The sequence below is a fragment of the Pipistrellus kuhlii genome, unplaced genomic scaffold (assembly GCF_014108245.1).
Source record: "Pipistrellus kuhlii isolate mPipKuh1 unplaced genomic scaffold, mPipKuh1.p scaffold_m20_p_39, whole genome shotgun sequence".
In the NCBI taxonomy this organism is placed as follows: Eukaryota; Metazoa; Chordata; class Mammalia; order Chiroptera; family Vespertilionidae; genus Pipistrellus; species Pipistrellus kuhlii.
The window spans coordinates 2,224,431-2,249,393 of record NW_023425539.1 but is presented as its reverse complement, the minus strand read 5'-3'; the positions used below and the strand labels follow the sequence as shown (position 1 = coordinate 2,249,393).

At 55.0% G+C, this 24,963-nt stretch overlaps 2 protein-coding genes and 1 long non-coding RNA gene across 8 annotated transcripts in view; 2 read left to right on the top strand and 1 right to left on the bottom strand.

The window, feature by feature from the left end:
- The window catches only part of ABR (ABR activator of RhoGEF and GTPase), a 185,348-nt gene extending 172,461 nt beyond the window's left edge, over nt 1–12,887 (top strand). For 4 of the 5 annotated variants that reach the window (XM_036408488.2, XM_036408489.2, XM_036408490.2 and 1 more), the window contains 7 exons: nt 4,039–4,098; nt 4,349–4,458; nt 5,129–5,268; nt 6,195–6,329; nt 7,118–7,223; nt 9,398–9,545; nt 10,352–12,887. In XM_036408488.2, coding sequence (XP_036264381.1) covers nt 4,039–4,098; nt 4,349–4,458; nt 5,129–5,268; nt 6,195–6,329; nt 7,118–7,223; nt 9,398–9,545; nt 10,352–10,441 — 789 coding nt within the window. In that variant the 3' untranslated portion in view covers nt 10,442–12,887. Of the gene's footprint in view, nt 1–4,038; nt 4,099–4,345; nt 4,459–5,128; nt 5,269–6,194; nt 6,330–7,117; nt 7,224–9,397; nt 9,546–10,351 lie in introns of all 5 variants that reach the window. The other variant, XM_045571039.1, reaches the window with a different exon arrangement.
- A 1,654-nt stretch (nt 12,888–14,541) lies between these two features.
- TIMM22 (translocase of inner mitochondrial membrane 22) lies at nt 14,542–24,153 on the bottom strand. Of its 2 annotated transcripts, none has more exons than XM_036408431.2 (4): nt 23,729–24,135; nt 18,847–19,043; nt 18,304–18,376; nt 14,542–15,653 (listed from the first exon to the last, which is right to left on the bottom strand). In XM_036408431.2, exons 1-4 carry the CDS (start codon nt 23,967–23,969, stop codon nt 15,577–15,579), a joined length of 588 nt encoding a protein of 195 aa, XP_036264324.1. In that variant the 5' UTR covers nt 23,970–24,135; the 3' UTR covers nt 14,542–15,576. The 2 variants fall into 2 exon arrangements, with proteins under 2 accessions (XP_036264324.1, XP_036264326.1); XM_036408433.2 differs by lacking the exon at nt 14,542–15,653 and adding an exon at nt 16,109–16,382 and having other exon boundaries at nt 23,729–24,153.
- LOC118702492 lies at nt 16,382–19,422 on the top strand. The gene is made up of 2 exons (XR_004982741.1): nt 16,382–16,723; nt 18,002–19,422. It is a non-coding gene; the product is annotated as an uncharacterized LOC118702492 (long non-coding RNA).
- Nucleotides 24,154–24,963: the final 810 nt, after the last annotated feature.

Sequence of the window (24,963 nt, the reverse complement as noted above, 5' to 3'; positions counted from 1 at the left end):
TCCAGCATGTCCTACGGCCCGTCTTCCTCCTGCCCGGGCCCCATGGGGAGCCGCACTGGGTATGTACTTCCTGCACAGTGCAGGCGGGCCCTCTGCGGTCTCCCCAGCCTGGCCCTGTGCAGCCCCATCTGCCTGCCTCCCTCCCTCGGGTGACCTGAGGTCCCCGGTGCCTGCTCTGTGGGGCGGAGGGTGAGCGGTCAGGTGTCCCTCCCCATGCCGTCCCAGGGGCCGGCCCCGCCGCCCCCAGCACTAATCTAATCAGGAAATAGCAGAGCCCGCATTTCCCAGGGGTTATAAATAGCCCCGCCATGCAGGCAGCATCATTTCTCTGGAAAACGTGCCATGTCCCTCTCCTCTGCGCCCTCCCTTCTCTGCATTGAAATGACATCCTGAAATAGCCTTGGCTCCTAGAGGCTGCTGGCCTCCTGGGAGACAGCCCGCTGTCGGGGCGCCGAGGGGCTGGGCGGGCTCCCTGAGCGGGTGCGGGGTGCACCGGGTCCCGGGGTGCACCTGTGGAGGGGATGGGGAATGCGCGGCAACTTGCAGTAAAACTCACCTGGCCTCGGACAGGCTGGTGCATGCAGAACAGCTGCCGATGGCGCCGGCAGGCTGCGGGGGGCCGGGGCCTGGGTGCAAGGGGCAGGGGAGCGGTAGGCGCCTGCGGCCTGGGGCTATCCCGGAAGGCTCTCGGAGGAAGCGGGGCCAGCTCTGGGCCTCAGCGGGAGCTGCTTTTCCCGTCTCCGCTCTGGGCCTCAGCGGGAGCTGCTTTTCCCGTCTCCGCGGCTCCCGGGGAAATGCAGGGCTGCGACCTGGCAGCTCGGACAGAGGCCGTGGGAGAGAAGGAGCAGAGCAGTGTCCTGGGGGCGCTGCCAGCACCCGGTCTGCCCCCGGTGCCCGTCCACGTGCCAGGAGCCCGCTGTCTCCTTCCTAAACAAACAGCGGTGGCAGCAGCAGCCGCCGCCGTCTCCGCCGAGAGGTGTCGGCGCCAGGCCAGGTGCTTGGTCGTGCAGGGTCAGCCGAGCAGACGAGCCGAGAGACGTGGCTACGCCCCCCGGCTCTCACGTGGCAGACGTGTGGCCCTAGGCTGGCTCCGCTGCCTCTTGAAGCCTCCGTGTCCCTGTCTGTACAATGGGAGCAGCTACCAAGGCTTAGACCTCCGGGGCTTGTTAGGATGATCCCCGGAGATGCTGTACATAAAGGGTTGGGCGTGGTGCCAGACTCACAGGAGATGCTCCCCAGCCAGCATTTGCTGTGACTGTTTTCCATAGCAACCCTCTGAGGTAGGCCCAGACACCCCCGCAAGGAAACGGCTTCGGAGAGGTCACGTGACTCGCCCCAGTTCACACCATTGAGTGAAGAGGGAACATCTGGGCTCCCCACCCTCTCCCCACTCGGGCTGTGTCCCGATCCCACTGCAGGACCCGCAGAGGGCCCCTGGCAGCTGTCAGGGGAGGCTGGGGCGGCAGAGTGACCTTAGGTGACTGTGGCCAGGTGCTGTGGCCATGGGATTGGGCTGGGGTTCATGCTGGTGCTTGGAGAGACCATCGTGAATAGGATGGCCACTCCAGAACGTGTGCCCCAAGGCCAGCATCTGCCTCTGTGGACAAAGAGGACTGGGGGCAGACCCAGGCCCCGCGTCCAAGGGGATACCCGGCCTTCTGGCCGGGATGAAGGCTGCTGAAGGGTTGGGACAAAACCAAGTGTCCCAGGGAGGGAGGCTGCAGGAAAGTGAGGCCAAACTTGGGGCTTCCTTTGGTGACACAGGAGGACACCTGGCCCCACGCCTTCCGGGACAGAGAGCTCGGCAGCAGCCCCGCTGGCGAACCCCGCACGCTTCCCTGCGTTTGGGGAGGTGTGGTGGGGAGCGTGGGGGTGCTCGGTTCTCGCTACACCTCTCTCCTCTCTCCTGTTCCCCGTTCTGTCCCTTCTTCAGGCAAGGAACTGACGGGAGAAGGCTGGGCCCGGGCCAGAGCTGGCCCCGATGCAGGCCCCAGACCCAGCAGGTGCTTGGGTGCCTGTTTATAGCTGGCGTCTGCGTGATGGAAGGAAGGTTCAGGAAGGACTGTAGGAAGGCCCAGGGCCCAGGGCACCCCGTGTTGGCCCCGATGGCTTTCCTCCGTGTGAGGCCTGGTGAGCAGCGGCGTGCAAACGCTGCGCGTGTCACTGGGTGTGCAGGGACTTCCCGGGAGCGGCATGGCAGGGGGAGTTCCAAGAGAGCCAGTCCGCAGGTCCTCAGCTCCCATCGGTGCTGCTGTCCGAAAGCGTCCCCTTGTGAAGGGCCTTGGACCAGCAGCTCTCTCTCTGCAAAGGAGCTCGAGGCTTGAGGCTCGCTGGGGGCCATGGCCCGGGCCTGCCGCCTCCGGGTGCACAACCGAGGAGCCACTGGAATGCCGGGGCAGGGGGTGAAAAACGAAAGGCCAGTGGCTGGGTGATAGATCCTGTCGCCAGGCTGGTGGCTTCCCCTTTTTTGTCTTCTACGACCGACGGGAGTTGGCAGCTGAGAGGCTGTTTAAAATAAATTTTGGCTGAGGCTAAATGTGCAATTTAAAGCAGCTAACAAGGGAAGAAGGTTAATATTGCTTAACGTTGCTACAGTAAGACTACATAGGCCTCGTCTGCTTCTTTCTGTGCACAGGATGCTTTGTCCTTTACATCTTTCAAAACAAAAGACCCCCCAAACATGAACAGAATTTATGTTATACCCTGTCTCACCCTGCTATTCGTGTACACACACGAGCTCACCCGGGAAACACGCTCGCCGCCTGCTTCAGGGACGCCAGCCCACCAAAACGGCCCTCTGCTGCCGAAGTCATTACAGCTTCCAGCGCGGTGGCTGATTGTCACTGTCTGCTGCTAATTATTATAATAACTGACCCAGAATATGTTTTGCATACTCAGAGCCTTGTGGTCTGAGGACATTTTTCATGTCCGTGTATACAGATATTTTTATTGAAGTGAAATAGAATAGGGCGGCCAACAAAAGGCTTTAACATCAAAAAAAACACAAACAGGGGCAAAACCCTCTGGGAACAGAGACTTGAAACGCGCTCAGGAGGGCGAGGCGGGGGCTTCCGCGCGGGCGGGCGGGCGGGCGGGCGGGAGGCTGCGGCGTCTCTGTGCGCGGACGGCTGGCGGTGGGGACCGGATCACATGCTCGGGCTTCACGGCACACATTGCGGGGAGTGAGGTAACAGCTTTATTTTAAGATGTAAATATTTACATCGCTTTGGAAATCCTATCCCCGGCAAGTATTTAAACTTGCCTTGGAAATATTCAGATGTTGATTTTAAAATGTGCCAGAGCGCGCATGGTTTTCAGATTTGTGGGTGCACCAGGGAGCAGAGGCTGGCGGCCGCTGGGTGGGAGGAACGGAGTCCTGTCCACTCCCCCGGAGGGGGGCCTCCGAGCCTCTCCCGCCATCCCCACCTCCCGGGGGCGCATGCCTGAGGGGGGCCTCCCCGGCCGAGTGTTTGCTTCTCTGCGGGACCAACCGCTCAGCACAAGTCTCTCACTGCGAGGAGGGTCCTGCCGCTGACTGCAGTGGACGGTGGGATGGATGAGGCTTGCTCAGCGAGGCTCAGACCGCCCAGGATTGTGCAGCTGCAAGTGGGGCTTCACCTGGGTCTGCCTCCCCTTCAACACGTCACTACACGGGCTCCATTCCCCGCCCCCCCCCCTGTCAGGTGGCCAGGCAGAGTGCTCACTGTGAGCCTCAGTTTCTGCATCTGTGAAACGGGTGATAATCCCACCTCACGGGGTGATGGTCAGGAGTGAATGAGAGGCGATGGGCAAAGGTACCTCACAGTGTGCCCTACCTCCTGCACTGAGAGGAGGGGGCAGTCCTCACTCCCCGGGCCAGGAGGGGCTGGAGGCCGAGCCACCGGAAGGAAGGGTTGATGTCCCGATGAGCATCAGGCCCTTCGTCTGCCCTCCTGACCAGTTAGCCAGCTTCTGAGCAGAGGCTGCACAGCAGAGAGCGCTGGCTGGGTCTCTAGCTGTCATCTCTCTCTCTCACTTGTGCTCTTTCTTTCTTCACAGTTGGATCCACAGACCGTAGAAACCAAGAACTGGCACACAGATGTGATCGAGATGAACGGGGTGAGCTGGGGAGGGAGGAAGTGTCTGCACGGTGGGTGGGCAGCCCGAACGCTGGCTGGTGTCCTCCGGTGCCGTCCTGCCCCTCAGCCCCGTCCCTCTCCCTCCCTCTTCCTGCCCCCTCCCCTCTCCCACCCTCCATGATGTCAGGGAGCCCTGGGGGCAAGAGGGGGGCCTTGCTTACAGTCCTGGCGAGGGGTCCCTAGGTTTCGGGGCACTCATGCCTGCCTTCCCTCCCCACCCCCCCAACCAGATCAAAGTGGAATTCTCCATGAAGTTCACCAGCCGAGACATGAGCCTGAAAAGGACGCCGTCTAAAAAGCAGACGGGCGTCTTCGGCGTGAAGATCAGCGTGGTGACCAAGTAGGTGCTGCCTCTGTGCGCGTGCTGCGTCCGTGCCCGGCCCCTGCCAGCCCTGCCCGCCCCGCCTGGCCCCTGAGCAGTCACCCTCCGGCTCAGCAGGCACAGGGGCAGGTTCGGAGGCCACCAGTGGCCCGCAGAGGGGTGTTCTCTGCGCCCGTGCTGCTGTAGAAAGACACGAGCCAGCACGGAGACAGCGGGGTGCGGCATGGGGAAATGCCAGGTCGTCAGCTTCTCGTAATAAACGGGAAGATGTCAAACTGAAGGCCCACATTTCAGCGTGGCCGGGGCTGGCGGACTCCAAGGAGCAGCGGCCCCTCGGACAAGGGCCGGCATCCTGGGCTCCCCATCATCCCACTCTCCAGGGCCCGGCCCCTCTGGAGTTACCCGCTGGGGCTCCCGTAGCCTCAGAGTCTGAGACCTCTGATCCTAGGGACGTCACCTCCTCAATCCTAGAGCTTATCTGCCAAGCTTCCCCTGTGCCCCTGCTTCCCCCAGCGGGCAGGCCCTGGGTGGGCTGTGGGGCAGCGGGCATGGCCTCTTCCTCAGCCCTGTCCCTGCCCCCCACCTCCTGGTTCCAGAGGCTAGAGCTCTCCAAGGCCAAGTGTTTGGGGAGGGTCTGTGCAGCCATCGCTGGGCCCTCCCTCCACCCTCCTCCTTTCCCCTCCCCCAGGCGGGAGCGCTCCAAGGTGCCCTACATCGTGCGGCAGTGTGTGGAGGAGGTGGAGAAGAGGGGCATCGAGGAGGTCGGCATCTACCGGATATCCGGGGTGGCCACCGACATCCAGGCGCTGAAGGCCGTCTTCGATGCCAGTGAGTGCAGAGGCCGGTGCCAGGCGGCGGGCGCAGAGCGGGCAGAGCCCGGTGGGGGGAGGAGCCTCGGCCTCTCCCTGCAGTCGGTGGTGTGGGCTGGAGCATTTCTGAGTCCCTGTGCCCAGGCTCCTCCTGCACTTTCTCATATGGCTTCATGGAAGGGGACTGAGGCTCGGAGAGGTCAAGACATGGGTCCAGGCTTGCCCAGCTAGTAGGTTTCGAGCCTGATTTAAACATGGATCCTCCCGCCTTCAGAGTCCACAGTCCTGGCCCTCGCCAGCTCCCAGTCCCTGGGGGTACTGGCTGGCTCCCCACCATCTCCAGGGCCCCGTGTGCCTCTGGAGGGGCATTGTCCGGCTTTGACTGCAGACTCCTCCGTGGCAGGCCTGCCCTTTCTAGGCCTTCTCCTCCCATCTTGCCAGCACACCCCGAGGCCGGCCCGGCCGTGCCGATTCCGCGGGAGCTGAGAGCGGGTGTGCGTGTCCCCGTTGGGGAAGCCTGGGCTGGGGAGCTGGGGGCTGGGGGCATGCTGGCTCCTCCATGCGACCTGGAGGCTGAGGCTTTGTTGGGACACGGTTTTAGGGTAAGAAGTGTGTGGTGCCTTCCAGAGCAGGCTCAGCAGTGGGGAGGGACCAGGTGGAGGGAGGGTGTGTGGCGCGTGGTTCGAATGCAGCTCCAGAATTCTGGATGATGAACTCGGCTCCCCCTCCTCCCTCCTTCTCCCCATGGATTTGAGTCCCAGACCACCTGTGGGCACTGCCTGCACCCTCCCTGTCTGCGGGAGACCAGACCAGAGTTGGAGTGGGTGGGGGCACCCTGGCAGGTGAAGGATGGGTGGGGAGTGGAACAGAGCTGCACCAACCAGCTGAGGGCTCTGGGAGGTGGCTCAGGCCAGTGCGGCCCCTGACCTCGCACCTCCTCTGCAGATAACAAGGACATCCTCCTGATGCTGAGCGACATGGACATCAACGCCATCGCTGGCACCCTCAAGCTCTACTTCCGGGAGCTGCCCGAGCCCCTCCTCACAGACCGACTCTACCCCGCCTTCATGGAGGGCATCGGTGAGGCTCCGGGGCCGAGGGCCGCTGGCCAGGCCTGCCGACCGGCAGAGTCAAGAGCAGCACAAGGGCCCTGGCTTCCTTGTTCATCGGCCTGCTCATGCACCAGAGTAGCCGGGGGGGCGGGGGGCGGTCTGCGGGGGCCTGAGCCAGCACTGCACCCTCTCCCTGCCTCTCCCCTCTTGTCCCGGGGGCTGCCCTCCTCCTTGGACAGGGACCTCCTTGCTTGGAACCCTGGGTGTCCTAGGGGCCTTCCTGCCGGGGCGGTCAGGGGCAGTGCCCAGAGCCAAGGAGAGGCCTGGGTAGAGCGGGATGCACTCGGGAGGCTGGGGCCAGGGGTGGGGAGGAAGCGGAAGGCCCTGGCCCCCACCCACCGGGCCAAATCCAGGCCTGCGTGCATCCCTCCCGCCCCGCCTTCCCCTGGGGCAGGTCAGGGCTTCAGCCGCCCTGAGCAGTGAGTCCCCTGGAGGGCACCTGTGGCTCTGGTGTCTCCGAGTGGCTGGGAGAACATTCACAGTGTCGTCTTGTCTTAAGCTTTGCTGACGGACCAGGGCGGAACAGGCATCAGCCGCAAAGGCCTGTGCAGGGAGGGAGGCAGGTGTCTGCCCCCACCCGCTGCCCCTGGCTGAATGCAGGTTGTGGGCGGGGCCTCCGATAGGAACTGGCTGTTAACGGGGCAGCCGGCCTCTCCCTCAGGGCCTGCAGCCTCCAGACCACCCGGCGCTGGCCAGGGCCTCACACCCCCACACTCCCCACCCCGCCTGGGAGCCAAGCCCTGTCTCTCCCCACAGCCCTGTCAGACCCTGCTGCCAAGGAAAACTGCATGATGCACCTGCTCCGCTCCCTGCCCGACCCCAACCTCATCACCTTCCTCTTCCTGCTGGAACACTTGAAAAGGTAACGCAGGGTCCACCGGGGTGGGGGCGGGAGCCCGGGCAGGCAGGCCCTGCTGGAGAGGACTCCCCTGCCGGGCTGTCTGTAGCAAGGTGAGAGTCTGCCCTTCAAATTTTTACACTCAGATTCTGTTTGAAAAGCATTTGGGTTCTAATAGCAGCCTGGAATACTGGCCGCAGAATGCTTAGAAAGGCCAGGCTGGAGCCAAACACCGCCGCCGAGTTTTACAGTCGGGGTCAGTCTGTCAGCTTGGCACACGTCGCACGGAAAGCATAGGCAGCAGCCGATGTGCCACGGCGGTGAGTGTGTGTGTGTGAGTCCTGGTGTCCGGTTATGCACAGCCACGGACTCACAGTGTAAAAGTGCTCGCTATTGCGTGTCCTGGTCAAAAAACGCTGGCAGCCCTCTGGTTTTGACCACACTTGAACAGATAGGGACCTGCTCTGGTTAGCAGGCCTGTCCTCAGACTCCCGGCTCCTAAATCCTAAACAAAGGCCCTCTCTCCTCCCCCTCTAGCTCACGCTGAGGCCCACAGCGAGTTCCGACTGAAACCAGCCCCGAAGGTGTCCTCATTGCTCCCTTTGGAGCCCAGGACTGTCTGGGGATGAGTGGGGAGCGGAAGTCCCCAGGTGCCCCTTAACCTCGCCACCGGGGCCCCAGGAGCCTGGGGAGGGGGCTGTGCGTGGGCCAGGTCCACCTCGGGCTCAGCCCCGGCCCTCAGGCCCAGCCTCCCAGCAATGGCTCCGGAGACCCAGAAACGCCTGGGACCGCGTCTTGTTTTTCCCATTATGAGACATATTCCCTCTGGTTTGGCCAGGACCAGAGCCCCAACCAATTCCCAGATAGTTTGGCGAGCCCTGTGGGGAGGACACACAGAGGAGGAGTGGGAAGGGGAAAATTCATTAGGTTTTTCAGCCTGGGAACCGGGCACAGTCTGTTCCCACATCTGGGCCCCTGGCCGGGGTGTGTGTGTGTGTAGGGGCTGGGCCAGCTGCACAGCTGTCTCCTGGCATGGCAGTGTTTGTCTGCCCGTTTCCATAGCAGTCAGCGGGCACGTCCATGACTTAGATTTGCTGCTCGGGACGGCTGGGTCTCAGCCCCAGAGATATTTCCTAGGAGGGGAGGCCCAGGGCCTCTCTGGTGTGTGGGTAGAACTGGCCACCTGGGTACGAGCCACAGAAGGCAGCCCCTGCTGTCACTCAGGGGAAATATCTACAGAGCATCTGGCCTGTTGTGCAAGAGAAGCAGAGGAAGTTCCAGAGGGAGGGCCCTCGGTGGTTTGGCTCAGTGCATAGAGCGTCTGCCTGCGGACTGACGGGTCCTGGGTTCAGTTCTGGTCAAGAGCATATGCTCGGTTGCAGGCTTGATCCCCAGTGGGGGGCCTGCAGTGCAGGAGGCAGCCAATCAATGATTCTCTCTCATCATTGATGTTTCTCTCTCTCTCTCCCTCTCCCTCTCTCTCTGAAATAATAATAAAAAAAAAAAAAGATCCAAAGGGAGGCTGCTCTGGGTCCCACGAGCCAGACCCTCTGGATAAGGATTGTTCCTGCTGCCACAACTAGCGTTTAGTTAGCAACTGCTGCTGGGGCTCCAGCTCCCTGCCTGTCCTGTGCTGCTGTCCCTGCCCCCACCCCCACCCCCCGACCCCCTTTCCTGGGCCACGCAGCGCGGCCGGCCTGGTCGTGGGTAAAGCAGGGGGAGGAGGGGGAGGAGCAGGGCTCTGCAGGCAGGCTGCCTGGGTTCAGCCCCAGCCCTCCCACTTGCAGCTGGAGAACCTCAGACAAGCTTTTGTCTCTTCGCCTGTGCAGTGGAGACGATGCTACTTACTACCCAAAGGATGCTGAGGAGTGTGATTCACTATCGGGAAAGTTCTTGGGCTAATGGTTACCATTGTCTCTAAGGCAGAGGTGTCGGTGTGGGTCCTTCTGACGGTTTGCCTTCAGTTCAGGGGTGGCCCGGAGCCGGGCCTCTGTTCCAGGAATGTCCTGGGACTATAGCTGGGGATGTGGTCCTTTGACCCAGTTCCCTCCCTACCAAGAGCTCTCTGCCCTCAGGAGAGGAAGCCTGGTAACCACTTCCAGGAATCCTCCCAGGAGCTCCCACACCGAAGGCCCAGGGTCCGGAGCGCTGAGCAGCCGCTGAGAAGTGACTTTTTCCCCCCCTCCCCTCCCTTCCAGGGTTGCTGAGAAGGAGCCCATCAACAAAATGTCCCTTCACAACCTGGCCACCGTGTTTGGCCCCACGTTACTGAGACCCTCAGAAGTGGAGAGCAAAGCACACCTCACGTCGGCTGCGGACATCTGGTCCCATGATGTCATGGCACAGGTACGAGGGTGAGGCCAGCTCCCTGAAGGGAGGAGGAGAGGGAACAGCTGGGCCCACACCCCTTCGCTCCTGAGCAGCTGGGCTCGTTCGTGGTCTGCAGGCTGTCCCCAGGGAGGCGGGACTTTGGACGGCCCTCCCTTCCCAGACCAAAACAAAGAGTTTATACTCGGGACCTAGACCAGGGCCTGGTGCTGGCTTCCGTCCTGGACGTGCCTGTCTCCGAAAGGAAGCCGGGGCGGGGAACGCTGGGGCTGGGACTGCTTCCGGGGCAGGCTTCCTTGGGGGTCCTACACGACCCAGAGCAGGCCCCGTCTGAGGCAGGATGTCAAGCCAAAGCCACCCTCTGCAGGCAGGTGGGAAAGTGGCCCCAGGCTCCCACCCTCTGCCCTGCAGCGCCCTCTACTGCTGCAAAGGGGCAGGCACACCCGAGCTGCCAAGGAAGGAAGGGAAGTGGCAGGAGCCAACCTGAGAGGGAAGGGGAGCAACACAGACTGGGACCATTTCTTCTTAAAGAAAGAAAGTTGTGCCGAAGCCGGTTTGGCTCGGTGGTAGAGCGTCGGTCTGTGGACTGAAAGGTCCCAGGTTCGATTCTGGTCAAGGGCCTGTACATTGGTTGCGGGCACATCCCTGGTGGGGGGTGTGTGCAGGAGGCAGCTGGTCGATGTTTCTCTCTCATCGACATTTCTAGCTCTCTATCTCTCAGCCTTCCTCCTCTCAGTGAAATATCAAAATATATTTTTTTAAAAAAAGTTGTGAGGAGGCCCCGGGACAAGGACCCTGCCTCACCCTCCCTCTTTTCCCCACAGGTGCAGGTCCTCCTCTATTACCTGCAGCACCCCCCCATCTCCTTCGCAGAACTGAAGCGGAACACACTGTACTTCTCCACGGATGTGTAGCCCCAGGTGGGAGCTGTGGGGGGCGGCCGAGCCGGCCTCTCTAGCCGGCGACCGGCACAGACTTGAAAGACTACGATAGGAAACTCCCAAACCCAGCACTCCAGACTCCAAGGGACGCAGGGTTCCGAGAACTGGAACGTGTGCATCTTTTGTGCCACCTTGTACAAAGCCAGCCGACCCGGCCCCCGCCTCGCCACCCCGCCCCGGGCTCCCGCCCTCTGGACCTCTAGTGCGTCTCCGGCTCCACGCCGTTTGGGGGTTGTCTTATGTCCGTTTGTCACGCAGAGAAGGTAGGGACGGACCCCGTATGGGCACAGAGACGGCCTGCTTTGTCCTTTCATTTCCTCCAACACTTTCTCTCCTCCCGAGTCCGGTCCAAGGGCTTTCGTTGGGCGCCCCATAACTGCTGCCAGCTTGTCCTCGCTTGGCCCCGCTCCCAGATGGCAGTCTCCTGGCAGCCTTCCTCGGTGTCCACGCTCCCCCGCCCAGCCTGCCGCGTGCATGTGCAGCCTTGGTTTCCGCTCCACCGCCTGGGAGGGTCCGAGGCGGCCCTGGGGGGCGGTGGCCACGGGGGCCTCAGTGCTGCCGCGTGCTGCCCCCGCCCGGCCCCCTCCTTGCCCTCCACCCGTGGAAGCACCCCCGCTTTGCCTTGCTGCCTGTGCAAATGTTGGACAAGGAGACAAACTCACAGTAACCCTCGGCTTAGCAGAGCTGGAGAGCGGATTTCTGGAATTTCCCACCCGAGGACCATTTCTGGGTTCTATCTGTTCTGTCTCTTGTCTACCGGTGAGGCATCTTGACTGTTTCTTCTTCTGCTTTTTGGTTCCTTTCCCCCTGGTGGCCTATTTCCTTTGAGCGTAGACTCGTCAGTGACCTGCTATGGAGATGGCCGGAGGGCCCGGGGAGAATCGGGAGGTGGGAGAGGCAGGGCTCCGGGTGCACGCTCTGAGAGTGCGCGGCGCAGGTGTCCCGGGCGGGGAGGCGGCTGTCCGCAGCAGGCGTCGCCGAGGCTTTCCTGGTGAAGCCGGGCCTCCGGGAGGGCCACTGGTGTGGCTGAAGCAGGCGTCCAGACCAGCCCCTCCTGGTGCCCCGTGTACCTCGTGGTACCTTTGCCTTAGACTTTACATCCTCCACAGCCAAGCACTGCCACGGGGTAGCCCACGGCCACGGCCACAGGTGCTGCAGGGCCTGGGAAAGGCAGGCAGTCCACGCAGGCAGCCGTCACGGCGCAGCCTCCCAACCCCGACTCCCGGGTGCAGCCTTCCGGTGAGCGTTGGGAAACCCCAGAGTCAGGGAAGGAGGAGGAGTTGCAGGCGCCTGTCTCTCCTGGGATTGGGTTGGGCCGGAGACCCTCACTGTTGCTGCTCCATCGAGTCCCGGATCGGCAGGTCCCATTCCCAGCTCTGAGACCCACTGCTCAGGCCTGGAACGGAGCGCGTGGACCTGTTCCCTCCCGTGGGAGCTTTGGTGGTCAGCCCGGCTGGGCAGACGCCCCAGCCGCAGGGCGCGAGGGGCACACGAGCTCCCCCGCTCTCCTCCGGCAGAGCGGAGCCCGGGCTCAGGACTGCAGAGAACAGCTCCCGCAGCGTGAGCGCAGGGCTGAGTGGTGAAGGAGGGTTTGCTGGCCCTAGAGCTGTGGTGCTCGCTCCGGGAGGAGGGCCCTGTCACTCCGTCGAGGGCAGACGGTACACGTTCTGTGCACGTCGGAGGAAAGAGATGCCCAAGGAGAGGGAATACCATCTAGCTAGCTACCTGTTCGCAGCTTCGTCAGGAGCCCTGCTCCCTGGGACAGGAGAAGGGGAAAGAACTTGAGTCTACAGATCCCAGCGTCGCCCATCTCTGCTTTTGTTTCCAAAGCCATTGATGGTAATGAGTGGAGGCCCGGCTTGAGCCAGTTACAGCCAAAAGTGGGTGCCTCCCACCTCCCAAAGCAAGGGATGTTTACTTCTCAGCATCAGGTAGCTCCTTACTGCAGCCCCCACGCGTGCTTAGGCAGTGTGAGAATGGGAGGAAGGCTAGGAGGGTGAGAAGTGCAAAACGCTCAGAATATTTATAGATTCTACCCTGAGTGGGGAAGGGCAGGTACCAGACCTGGATGACGCCACACCAAGGAAACAGCCCACGGGTTCTGCTGAGGCAGGAACCGTGCAGCCCAGAACCCCATCCTGTGCCCAGCAGGGCAGGCTGTGCCCACAGGCTCAGGTCACAGGCCACAGGAGCCCTAGAAGGCCTGTCCTTGTTGGCAGTGACTATGGGCAGCCGGTTTTTGCCAATACAGGTGGGATGGGACCCTTCATTAATATTTGACTTTAATAAGTGAGTAAGGATATATTTTTTTGTCTATGTTCTGTTTCAACTTCTGTAGATTATTATAAATTGATGTAAACCACGTGAGAGGAAAATGTTAATAAAAAAATGCAAAGTCCCAACATTTGCACACAACTCAGCCCTGTGGTGCGGACATTTGTGTTCTCAGTGGTCCAGGGAAGACCACCCATCTAAATATTTAACTCTTCAGGCTGCGTCCAGATATGAGCTGCGGGAATCTGTTTACCTAGTTACCCTCCTGAGCTGCCCTGTGGACTCTGTGGGGACTGTGGCAGTTGGAGGAGGGGAGCCCAAGCCTTCTCCTTCTCTCCACAAGGCCTCCGGGTCACCCAGCAGCCAGCGAGGAAGTACACATGCCCTGCCAGGAACCTGGCCGTCGGCATCCTCAGGGAGATGGCAGGAACTTGTCCCTTCAAGTGGAGCCTTCCTATTTTGTGTAAACTTTCCTCTCCACTTTCCTTGGATGTGGCTCAGCTTTGGGGCAGCCTCTGGCCTAATCTGCCTGCAAAGAGGCTGGGTCCCCTCGAGAGCCTCCTCCCTTTAGGAGAGCCCGTGGGGTTAATGGAGCTCCCACCAGCCCAAGCCCTTGGACACTTGTTTATTCTGGAGATCGGGAACAGATGTCTCTGAAAATTGTTGTTTGGTTTATGAGGTCATACTGACTCCTCAGCCATCTAAAACAGGAAACTATTCATCTCCTCTCTCGATTGAATAGTCAATGTGGACAATGCTTCGCTTAGTGAACTGATGGCTACTGGCAGCCCAGGGCTCATCTGTTCCAAGCCAGTGGTGAGGGCAGCTTGTCCTGGTCCGGGTGCTCAGTGTATATGACCCCATGCACTAGACTGGTTGGTAGAAGATGCTGGGTCCTAACACTTTGACAGGTGCCAGGCAGGAGTAGTAGCTGCTATTGCTCTCAGAGTGCTTTTAGGTGACACTGAGGGACAATGTAGAAAACAATTCTAAATTAGTGCTTGGACCTCTGAGGACACTCCAGACAGCCTAGCAGCAATGATGCCTCATGCCTGTGAGACTAGACCAGGCATATAGAATTCACCATAGAAGGACATGAGCTCTGTGCACTAACTCACACTCATTCCAAAGGAAATAGCAGACATGGCCAGAAGAAGGTGTTACCAGCTGGGTTTGACAAAATCACTCACATACACACACACACTCGGGATGCCTGGATGTTCCAGCTGAGTCTTTGAATTCTGGTTAAGAGTGGGTGGGCTAGAAGACAGCAGGCAAGGGGAAAGAAAGAAAGAAAAAAAAAAGGCAAAGGAGTTACTGTACTGCAGGAAAAAAGACACAACCACTGGCTAAAGACAGCCAGGATATATGCCCCCAACAAGCCTGCCTGCCCCAAGAGCAAAAGCCTGAACTCATCAGCTTCATTTTGCCACGGAAGCAGCAGAGTAAAGCAGAACCTGGGGCAAATCTTACCTAATAATAGACAAACATATAAAATAGACCGTACCTCCACTACGCCCACAGCCAATCAGAGTGAGTATGCAAATTAGAAAGCCAGAGATGGCGGCTGCCAAGCTGCTCTAGGCGTGGAGTGGCCTGCGGGCAGGATGCCTGCTATGAGAGGGAGCGCAGGGGGCAAAGGGGTCTACAGGAGCGAGTGCCACAGCGAAGACAAGACTGCAGGCTCCGGAGTCTGCGGCAAAGACGACGAAGGCAGACTCTGGCCGGAGGAAAACCGGTGCGGGAAGCCAAGGGAAGGAAGGCCTATTGCATGAACCTCTTCGTGCCACGGGCCTCTGTCCTAATCATAAAAGGCTATTGGTTGTCTAGGATACAAATTACACTGAGCTTTTGTCGTCAGAAAGGGCTACCAAGTCAAGTAAAAAACACTTAATATGTTAAAGCAAAAGAACACATACCAGAGATCAAGGGTGTGGTGAACAACCCCTCGACGATGCCTGCCTTTACCCGGGACCTGCTGTGACTTCATCATCAGAACGGTGAGAGCAGGCTCCTCACGTGTCCTGGAGCCAGGCCGAGTCCAGTGCTCAGAGCACACCAGTGAGTGGCTCAGACCGCAGGCATCCCCGTCAGCCGCCCACAGGAAGGCTTTTAGGGGAGGCCAGTAGGACTTTTAGGACTTGCCCTTGGGGTTTCGATGCATTCTAGGAAGTGGCGAGGCTGGCTTCTTGGATGGAAGGCCCTGGCTGATAGAACAGTCTCAGTGAGGGTAACACAACTACAAACCCTGAAAATCTAGCAATCCCAGACTTCTCAGGAGCTTTCTCCAGGTTTCTCCTTTGAATGTTCAATCTTTGGGACACCTGGCACCATTTTGAGGAATTAAGAAATAAACCATTTAAACTGTAATATAAATACATTTTTTAAACAAGGATAGCAGAATGCTAAACCAAGGGACACAGTGGGTCAGAGGCATACATTTACTGTGCTGCCCTGAGGGGTATGTGGGAGGGATGACTGCATGGAGTTCCGAGGTCAAGCAGCGTCCTGGGTCTGTAAAGTCACCTCCATTCCCACCGCACCAACCAGCCAGGGGGCCACGTGTGGTCAGCACCGAATCTGCAGCTTAATCTCTACAAGTCAACACGCTGACTCCTAATCTGCCGGGAAGAGAGAGGCTGGTGTCCAGGAGCAGAGTGTGGCTGCTCAGAGGCTGGAGGCGTCCAGTGGCCAGGTGACTCCTCACAACACGACTGTCTGAGGGGAAACAACCGTCTTTAGGGTCTGAAGCGAGGGCCCTGGGCGGCGCGGGAATGCCCTCCGAGAGCAGCGCTGGCCTGGGCGGCGGTGTCCGTCCCCGGAGGCAGTCACTCTCACCGTAGGTAATAATCGATTGCAGCAGAGAAAGCAGCAAAACCGCCACAACCAATGACCCCGGCATTTAAGCCAGCTGTAAAGCAAGCAGAAATGGCATTAACTGTGGTGACAATGCGGGGCCGACTGCATTCACAAGACATGTGCACACCCACTGCATACCCACAAGCACGGAGAGCAGCTAAGTGCTGTCATTCACCCTGTCAGAGAACTGTAAGGCTTCAATGAAGCCGGGCACATGATCTAACCCAGTGCTTTCGTTACACTGTGCCTTCGTTTAACTTTTCTCATTCCAAAGAATTAATATTTCCAGTCTCATGAAAACAGCTCCTCACAGGCAGGAAACTGGTTAAGAAAACCAGCCCTTGGAATCAAGTGAAAGCATATGGCCTGCCCCTGATTTGTTTATGGAGTGAATTCCTGGGAAGGTGATCAAAGCGGTCCTGGAGGGAGCTGAGCTTCCCAAAGGCCTGACAGAACTGAGCGAGGGGAAGACCAAAGGAAGAGTTACCCTCTAAATCATACAGGCTGTTTGAGGAGCAAAAGCAAGTTTTTAATGACAGCATGTCATCCTGCCTCTCGGAAAATGAGGAAAGAGGCTGTTTGCTCTGGGTAAGTCAGGGCACAGCAAACAGAGTGGCCCAGCAATGGACACTGTTAGGAAAGTCAACACTCTTGATGGGAATGCCAACAGGGAGAAGTGGCAGGAAATTGGTTTCTTTCTTTGTTATTTTCAGCTGATAATCCAGCGTTTCTTAAATGCCTATATTTGGCTTCCCATGGGTAGAAATCTAAGAATCCTCAACTGCAGAAAGACATTGCTGTGATAACTTATAAATAAAATTAAAACTGACAATTGTAGAGTATTATTAAGAAAAATGTCTCAATCCTGGAAATGCATGAAGCTGAAAGTTCAGCATGGTATGTGGACAAATGGTCTTTCCATGGCTGAAGGGAACCTAGCTGTGCTTCCGTACTAGCCTGCACATTACCGTCCTCCAGGAATTACTGTGCATTCCAACATGGGGCAGTTCTTTCTCCTAAGATAGATCTAGATCTATCAGTGGTTCTCACCTCGGAGCAATTTGGCCCCTCAGGGGACATTTGACCATGTCTGGAGACACTTTGAGTTCTCACAACTAATAAGTGTTACTAGTAATAATTAATGTCGTTTTTAAACATTCGTTTAAAATCTTGCTTGGCGTTGACTTGTATTGACATAACCTTCAAACACGTGGTATCTACAGAACGTGTGAAGTGCAATTAACAAGTTTTGCTTGAAAAAGTTTGTGTTTGGTTTGGTTTTTGTTGCAAAACTAGGGCTAAGAAGATGGCGGATGAAGAGCATATTCGGCACTGCATGCTTTACGAGTTCCAATTAGGAAGAAAAGCAAGTGAGGCTGCAAAAAACACCTGTAGTGCTCTTGGTCAAGATGCAGTTAGCGCCAGAAAATGCCAGCGTTGGTTTGAGAAATTTTGCGAGGGAAATTTTTCGTTAGATGACAAGAGTGGTTGAGGCCGTGTGTCCAATTTTGATCAAGAAGCTCTTCAAGCTCTTTTGGTGCAAAATCCTCAAATTACCCAACAAGAGCTTGCGACAACTTTAAATTGTTCACAAAAAACAATTTCCAGTCAATTGCGTGCAGTTGGCAAAGTCCAAAAGTTTGGAAAATGGGTTCCTCATGAGTTGACCGACAACAACCGTAATCAAAGAGTCACAATTTGCAGTTCGCTCCTCTCTCGTCAAAACCGTTTGCCGTTTTTAGAGCAACTTGTTACCGGAGATGAAAAATGGGTGCTGTATGTTAATTTGAAAAGGCAGCCTCAATGGTTGGACAAAAATGAGGCTCCACAGCCCACGCCAAAACCTGACTTGCATGCGAAAAAAGTGATGTTGTGTGTTTGGTGGAATTTTAAAGGAATTCTTCATTATGAACTTTTACCATCTAACCAAACCATTACAAGTGCAGTGTATAGTGCCCAATTGGAAAGGTTAGCCCAAGCTTTAAGAAAAAAAGAACCCGCGCTGATTAATCGGAAGGGCGTAATTCTTCACCACAATAACGCACGACCGCATACTGCAAGAATCACTGCTGAAAAACTGCGCCAGTTGGAATGGGAAGTTCTCCCTCAACCTGCATATTCTCCTGATATTGCCCCTTCCGATTACCATTTGTTTCGTTCTTTGCAAAACTTTCTTCTTGGAAAAAAATTCAATAATGAAGAATGCCTCAAAAATGCATTGACCGAATTTTTTGCATCAAAATCACAAGAATTTTACAACAGAGGGATTAAAATGCTTCCTGAGCATTGGGCACAAGTAGTAGAAAACAACGGCAACTATATTGTTGATTAAATTTTGTTGTATTGTTTAAGTAAATTCAATTTAAAAAAGTATTAGAAAACGACATTAATTATTACAAGACCTAATAGCATCTAGTGGTAGAGGCCAGGGATGTGCTAAACATCCTTAAATACATGGACGACCCCCTTCCCCGCAGCAGACTTATCTGGTCCAAACTGTCACTGGTGCCAAGGATAAGAAATCCTGAAATTTTCAAAACTGAGTTGACACATAAGCAAACGTGATTCATTTGTTAGAGGGAAGAATACCAAGTGCCCACATAGGCCTGGGGCTGTCCCTAGAATGCTCATATGTTTAGAAATGTCAACTTCAGCACACTGTCCGAGGCCACAAAGAAAACCCTCGAGACTTGTTTACCAACCTCTGAAACCAATGGCTCCTCCAGTGATGCAGCCACTAATGACACTGTTCTTCCAATCCGATTTCCCCCGGTACTGTGGGCAGAGAAGGGCAGTTTAGAGCCAAAGAAACATGCCAGACAAGACGATGAAGGGAAAACACGGGGTTCCTAGCTGGCTAATTTAGTCCCGCCCCAAGGGAAACCTAAAAGGTTTCCTCTCTTTTTCTTTCAGAAGGATACCTCCTAAAATTTGAATGTGTTCCTAGATGCTTCCTGCAGGTGACACCAGAGCACTGAAACCAAGTACAGCATTATTCAAATCATGTCTCAGGCTCTCTAATAAATCTCATGTTTAAGATCACCAACCAATGGTAAGCCTACTAAAAGAAGTCAAGAATCATGCAAGCCCAATTCATAAATACAAAAAGTTTACAGTAGGGGCTATTTTATGGACATTCAATCTAGCAATTTCTGATCTGCCTTCTAATAACATTAAGAGGCTTTCTCTTTAGAAGTCCTAAGATGACAGGAGACAAAGCTTTCATAGAAGGCAGAGACACTTACAGATTCAACCAAACACTCGGTGCAAGAAAACATGGCGCCCACAATGGCGAAATTTTTGGCGTAGGACATTCCTCGCTGCCCCATGTCTTTCAGAACTTCCTTTGCTGTCGGAGTCCGGTAAGGGTCCTTAGGGTCAAAGCCCACATTGGTATCGATGCCAGCGGTGAACACCCCAAATGCACCTCCCAAGACAAATCCTAAAAACAAGCAGAGATGAGATGTGTTTGGCATGTTTTCTGAATTACTGCAGTGGGTCACATTCCAACAGCACCTTCGGTGGCCACCCATGAAGAGGATACCCACCCCCTTACCCCCCAAACTCGCCACTAGCCTGGCTTCCACACGACACAACCTAGGATCTGTCTTGTTGACAGCTTCCTCTGTATCTCCTCCTGGATTTCTTCCTCATTTCATCTTATCTTTCTCAAGGTTCAGTCTTTACCCTCTGTTCTCTCCCTACACTCTCTCACCTGTAACCAGCCACCCTGAGTGCAGCTGTCAACTTTGCAAAGCACTCCCTTAACAATAGTAACATGCACAATAGTCATTTAATAAATACCATCTGCCAATTACTATTATTTTTCGTTAGAGCCTCACTTATTCTTCACAATAACCCTATAGATATTTTTACCCCCTCCTTTTTGTAGCTGCAGAAACCGAGGCTCAGAGAGGTTAATTAACTTCCCTAAGGTCACAAAGCTACCAAATGGCAAACTCCACTTTGTCACCCGCAGCTGACCTTCCTGAGCCTGCTGGACATTTCCATATCCACTATCTTCTCACTACCTCATGGTCAATCCGGCTGACCCTTGAACAATGCAGGGTTAAGCGTGCCAAGTCCCTCACAGTCAAAAACCCACATAAAACTTCTGACTCCCCAAAAACATTTGTCTTGAGTAAGATCCAGTGAGGAGCCCAAGACCCAATCCCAAAGAGAAAGACGGCCTGGCTGCCACGCCCACCAGCTGCGCTAACCACCGACCAGCCTGCACCATCAGCAGTGACCTAAAGAATTAAGGGCCATTCAAAAAATAACACAAAAGGCAGACCACAACCTTCCCAACACAAAGAGGCATCCAGGCAAAAAGGTGGAAGACTAATAACCAAGATGTGGACATTGATGTATTTACTGTTATCCTTTACGAAAGACACACAAAAGGAGAATTCAGCCAATGTTTCTAGCCATTTTTCCGAGAAAACCTGCACAGAAGACAAAAGAGCAGCCTCCCTAGTTTCAGCAACCATTAGATTTACATTTACAGTTTCGGTAATATGAATGGAAAGAAATAGTGCTCTGGCCAATTTGGCTCTTTCGTTAGAACGTCAGCACTTGGACTCAGGATCATGGGTTCAATTCTGGTCAAGAGTGCATACCTCGGCCGGGACCGGTTTGGCTCAGTGGATAGAGCGTCGGCCTGCGGGCTGAAAGGTCCCAGGTTCGATTCTGGGCAAGGGCATGTACCTTGGTTGTGGGCACATCTCCAGTGGGGGGTGTGCAAAAGGCAGCTGATCGATGATTCTCTCTCATCGATGTTTCTAACTCTCTATCCCTCTCTCTTCCTCTCTGTGAAAATCCAATAAAAAACATAAAAAAAATAAAAAAGAGTGCATACCTCGATTACAAGCCCCTCACTAGCCCCGGTCCAGGTGTGTGCAGGAGGCAACCAACTGATGTTTCTTTCTGTCTCTCCCTATCCCTTCCACTTTCTCTCTAAAACAAACAAACAAACAAACAAAACACACACACACACACTGGAAAAAATACCCTGGGATGAGGATTAACAAAAAAACATCAAAAATACTACATGGGAGAACTCCGACCAAAGAAATTGATGCTTTTTTTTCTGCCCAACCGGTGCGGCTCCTTTTTGCTCACTTTGGATGCTGGTGCTAAATTCCCAAGTGTTGTAATTTAAAAAGAAATTTTACGGTCCTATTTCTTTCTAGGATGAGGGGAGGATAACAGTTTTGTTATGTTACTCTCTGAAAATGTAGAGCATGAAATTCTTCAAAAATAAAATTTCTACCCTTGGGGGGAAAAAAAAATTCAGTGTCCCTTGTTAGCTGTGGGGACTGGTTCCAGGACCCCCCACAAATACCAAAGTCTGCAGGTAAGTTCCCTATATAAAATGGTATAAATCAGCGCACACAGTAAGCTGCCCACATCCGTGGAATCCCAACAGAGGGTCGAAAACAGTATAGGTCTGGCTCGTGTGGCTCAGTTGGTTGAGCATTGTCAGGGGCACTGACAGGTTGCCAGTTCCATTCCCGGTCAGGGCACATGCCCAGGTTTCAGGTTCGATTCCCAGTAGGGGGCATGCAGAAGGCAGCCAATCAATGATTCCACCGATGTTTCTAGCTCGCGCTCTCCCTTCCTCTCTGAAATCAATACAAATATATTTTTAAAAAGCAAAGGTACTTATTGAAAACCATCCATGTGTAAGTGGACTCGCACAAACCCATGTTGTTACAGAGTCAGTTGTCTATGTTCAATGAAATCATGGGCACCTCCCCCGCAGACGTGTTTGCTTATGCCTCCTCCTTCCCAGTCACTCCAGCTACAAACCTCAGGGGCACGTCTGACTGTTTCTGTGCTCCCCGCTACAACTCCATGTCCACAATTATCATCCTAGTCTAGGGCCTTTTAATATATATATATATATATATATATATATATATATATATATGTATGTATATATACACACACACACACACACACACACACACACGTAAATTTTTATTTATTGATAGAGTAAGTATTGAGAGGAGAGAGAGAAACATTGATGTGAGAGCAGAACATTGATCGGCTGCCTCCAGCACAGCCCCTACCAGGGACCGAGTCCAAAACTGGGGCATGTGCCCTGACGGTGAATCCAACTGGCAACCTTTCAATGCACAGGAAGATACCCAACCAACTGAGCCACACAGGGCAGAGCTAGTCTAGGGCCTTTATCACTGCCACCCTGGAGCGCTACAAAGACTCATTTCAACAAATCTCTAAATGATGTGTCAGGGTCAAGCACAACGATGGACAAGGACCCAGTCCATACCTCATGAACTTTGAGTCTAGCCACTTTCCTCTAGGTCTCCCTCCCCACACTTTTCTCTCCTTCACCACACTCCATCCTGCATCACTCTACCACTTGTTACTCTCCTAAAAAAAAAAAAAAAAAACCCTCAATTATTGCCCTAATGCCTATAGGCCAGTGGTTCTCAACCTTCCTAATGCCGTAACCCTTTAATACAGTTCCTTATGTTGTGGTGACCCCCAACCTTAAAATTATTTTCGTTGCTACTTCATAACTGTAATTTTGCTACTGTTATGAATCGTAATGTAAATATCTGATATGAAGGATGTCTTAGGTGACCCCTGTGAAAGGGTCATTCGATCCCCAAAGGGGTTGCGACCCACAGGTTGAGAACCGCTCCTGTAGGCAAAAAGCCCAAACCCCCTACCCGACCCCAATCTGAAATGACATTCCTCTTCCTCTTTGTTCACCCCCATTCTCTCAGTCCTTCAGGATACAGCTCCAGTCCCCCATTCTCTTGTGGTTTTCCCCAAACAAACAAAAAGCTTTCTCTTTCTTTCTACTGTAATTCACATTTGCACTCTCGATATTCACCTGTCATTCTCAATGAGATTTCAACTCATCTGCAGGTGTGGCCAATCTCTGAACCTGCACACAGGAGGGGCCCTGTCCATTCTCAAATCCTCGAAAGGCTTAAAAAAAACACCAATAAGCCAGTGCTAGACTTCTTTCCCCTCTGTCCACTGCTGTCTAGAGTCACACAGGCCACAACGGCCCTTCTGTTTTCAAACCTCAAGCCAGCCCTGGCCGGTGTGGCCCAGTTGGTGGAGCGTCCTCCAGTGCACTGAGAGGTCGCCAGTTCCCTTCCCCGTCAGGGCACATGCTTGGGTTGTGGGCTGGATCCCCAGTAGGGGGCGTGCAGGAGGCAGCCGATAGATGTTTTTCTCCCTTCCTCTCTCTCAAATAAATAAAAACATCTTTAAAAAAAACACAACGCAAACCAGCTCCTGCCAGACCATTGCACTTGATGTTTGCCAGATATTCTGTGACATAAATACTAGAACCCTGATGCACACAATTTGTGCACACTAAGGGAGTGTCCCTCAGCCCAATCTGCACCCTCTCCCCGTCTGGGAGCCCTTGGGGGATGTCCAACTGACAGCTGGCAGTCAGACATCCTTAGAGCTGCCATGAAGGCAGGCCAGGAGAGGCGTGAGCTTGGCTCAGGCCTTTTGGCTGAGAGGTGCTCCCCCTGTGGGAGTGCACTGACCACCAAGGGGCAGCTCCTGCATTCAGCGTCTGCCCCCTGGTGGTCAGTGCACATCATAGCAACCAGTTGTTCCACTGCTTAGTCAATTTGCATATTAGTCTTTTATTATCTATATATATAAAAGCCTAATGTGCAAATTGTCCCCTCAGGAGTTCAACCGGGATTGGGGCGGAACAGCTGGAAGGCGCTGAGCAGCAGATCTAGGGATCCTACCCGTGCATGAATTTCGTGCACTGGGCCTCTAGTATGGGAGAAGAATGTTACTTTCCAGAGAACAACACTATCTCCACTGCCTGGTACATGACAGCTGCTCAGTAACAATATATTGAAAGGATGATTATTTTAAAGTGAACGAATGAACGATGAAGGAGGCCAACCATTTTATAACGTCCAGGCCCCGACCCACAGTACCGATTCTCTGATCCAACTTCCAGGGTCTAGGGAGCGTGGCTGGGGTTCACCGAAAGAGACGGGGTCAAGGTCAGGCCCACAGGCTCCTCTCCTCCCGGGCGCCCGGTCTCGGCCGAGGACCCCCTGCCACCCAAACCCTCCGCCGCCCAGGGGCGCCCTCGCTCGGCCTCACCTCCCACGCAGGCCAGCGCCGCCTTGAAGGCGCAGCTTTCCATCGCCTTCTCTATCATCTTCTGCTCCTCACTCTTGGCCGGACTCGGGATCCCGCCCAGCATGCCGGGCTCCAGAAGCCGGGGCTGCCGCTTGTCACCCACCAGGTGCTGCAGGAGAAGGCTGTACTGCAGCGGGGCTTCGGCCGAGCCCGCCGCCTGCGGCGCCGAGCCGCCGGCACCGGGGGCCGCCGCCGCCGCCATGGCTGCAGTCGCCCAAGAGACGCTGGCGTCGTTCTCCCCGCAGCAGATTCCACAAACTTCACGTCCCGGGCCTGACGCGCCTACGCACTGTGCCGCGACGGCAGATTCGCCACCCGAGCAAGTCCGCGGAAGCTGCGGAACTCAGGTCCGTTCGTGCGCGCCTGGCAGGAGAACTATCATGTCCCCCCCAGAGCCTCTGGTGAATACCGAGTCAGGTTTGTACAGCATTCCCAACGGCACTGACGAACAAGAGTCAGATTCACCACAGCGCCCTCATCACCGCGGTGCCTCCCGGGATTTGTAGTTTTCACACGTACACTTAAGACATTTCCCAGGAAGCCTTGCGCTGGCACGCGTCTCCCCAGGTCCTGGGAAGCTCTTGACCCGCGCGGACACAGGGGTAGCGAGCAGGCAAAGCTGCGGTGCGCCGGGACGCCGGCAGGAGGCGCCTCGCCACTGACCTTGCAGTCTATTCCTTGCAGGTGTGAGATGGGATGGAAAGTGCTGAGAATGGTATGAATGTATGGAGTAACTGTTTTGTTCAATAATTAAACCTTCGATGAGAGATGGGGGTATAACAAATCATTGAACGAGGGAATGAAGCTAACCAAGCGTAGGAAAAATCAGGGACTGTGATAGGAAGTGGAGGGACTATGTCTGGATGGAGAGCTGGTTGTCGTCAGTGAAATTAGTGATGTGGGACTAAAATTGCCATGAAAAGCCAAATTTACCTTACGTTGAACCAGTTAAAGTGTTTACCAGCTTGCACACACAGGACCTGAGGTAAACTGAGAGATTCATATTATACCTAATATATGAACCCAGAAAAAAAAAAAAAAAAAAACTTCTGTAGTTTTTATGGTACTCAAATAGATCACAAATTATTGTGTTGATCCAGACTAGCATGCATTTGGACAAATCCACTAAGATAGTGGTTGGCAAACTCATTAGTCAACAGAGCCAAATGTCAACAGTACAACGATTGAAATTTCTT

Bases quoted from the DNA above. Each gene is read 5' to 3' on its own strand.
- TIMM22 (XM_036408431.2), bottom strand. From the start codon at position 23,969: ATGGCGGCGGCGGCGGCCCCCGGTGCCGGCGGCTCGGCGCCGCAGGCG. The intron at 18,377-18,846 runs GTAAGTGTCTCT...CTCTGCCCACAG, and splicing joins CCGAGTGTTTGGTTGAATCT to TACCGGGGGAAATCGGATTG. The intron at 15,654-18,303 runs GTTGGTAAACAA...CTTGCTTTACAG, and splicing joins AGGAGCCATTGGTTTCAGAG to CTGGCTTAAATGCCGGGGTC.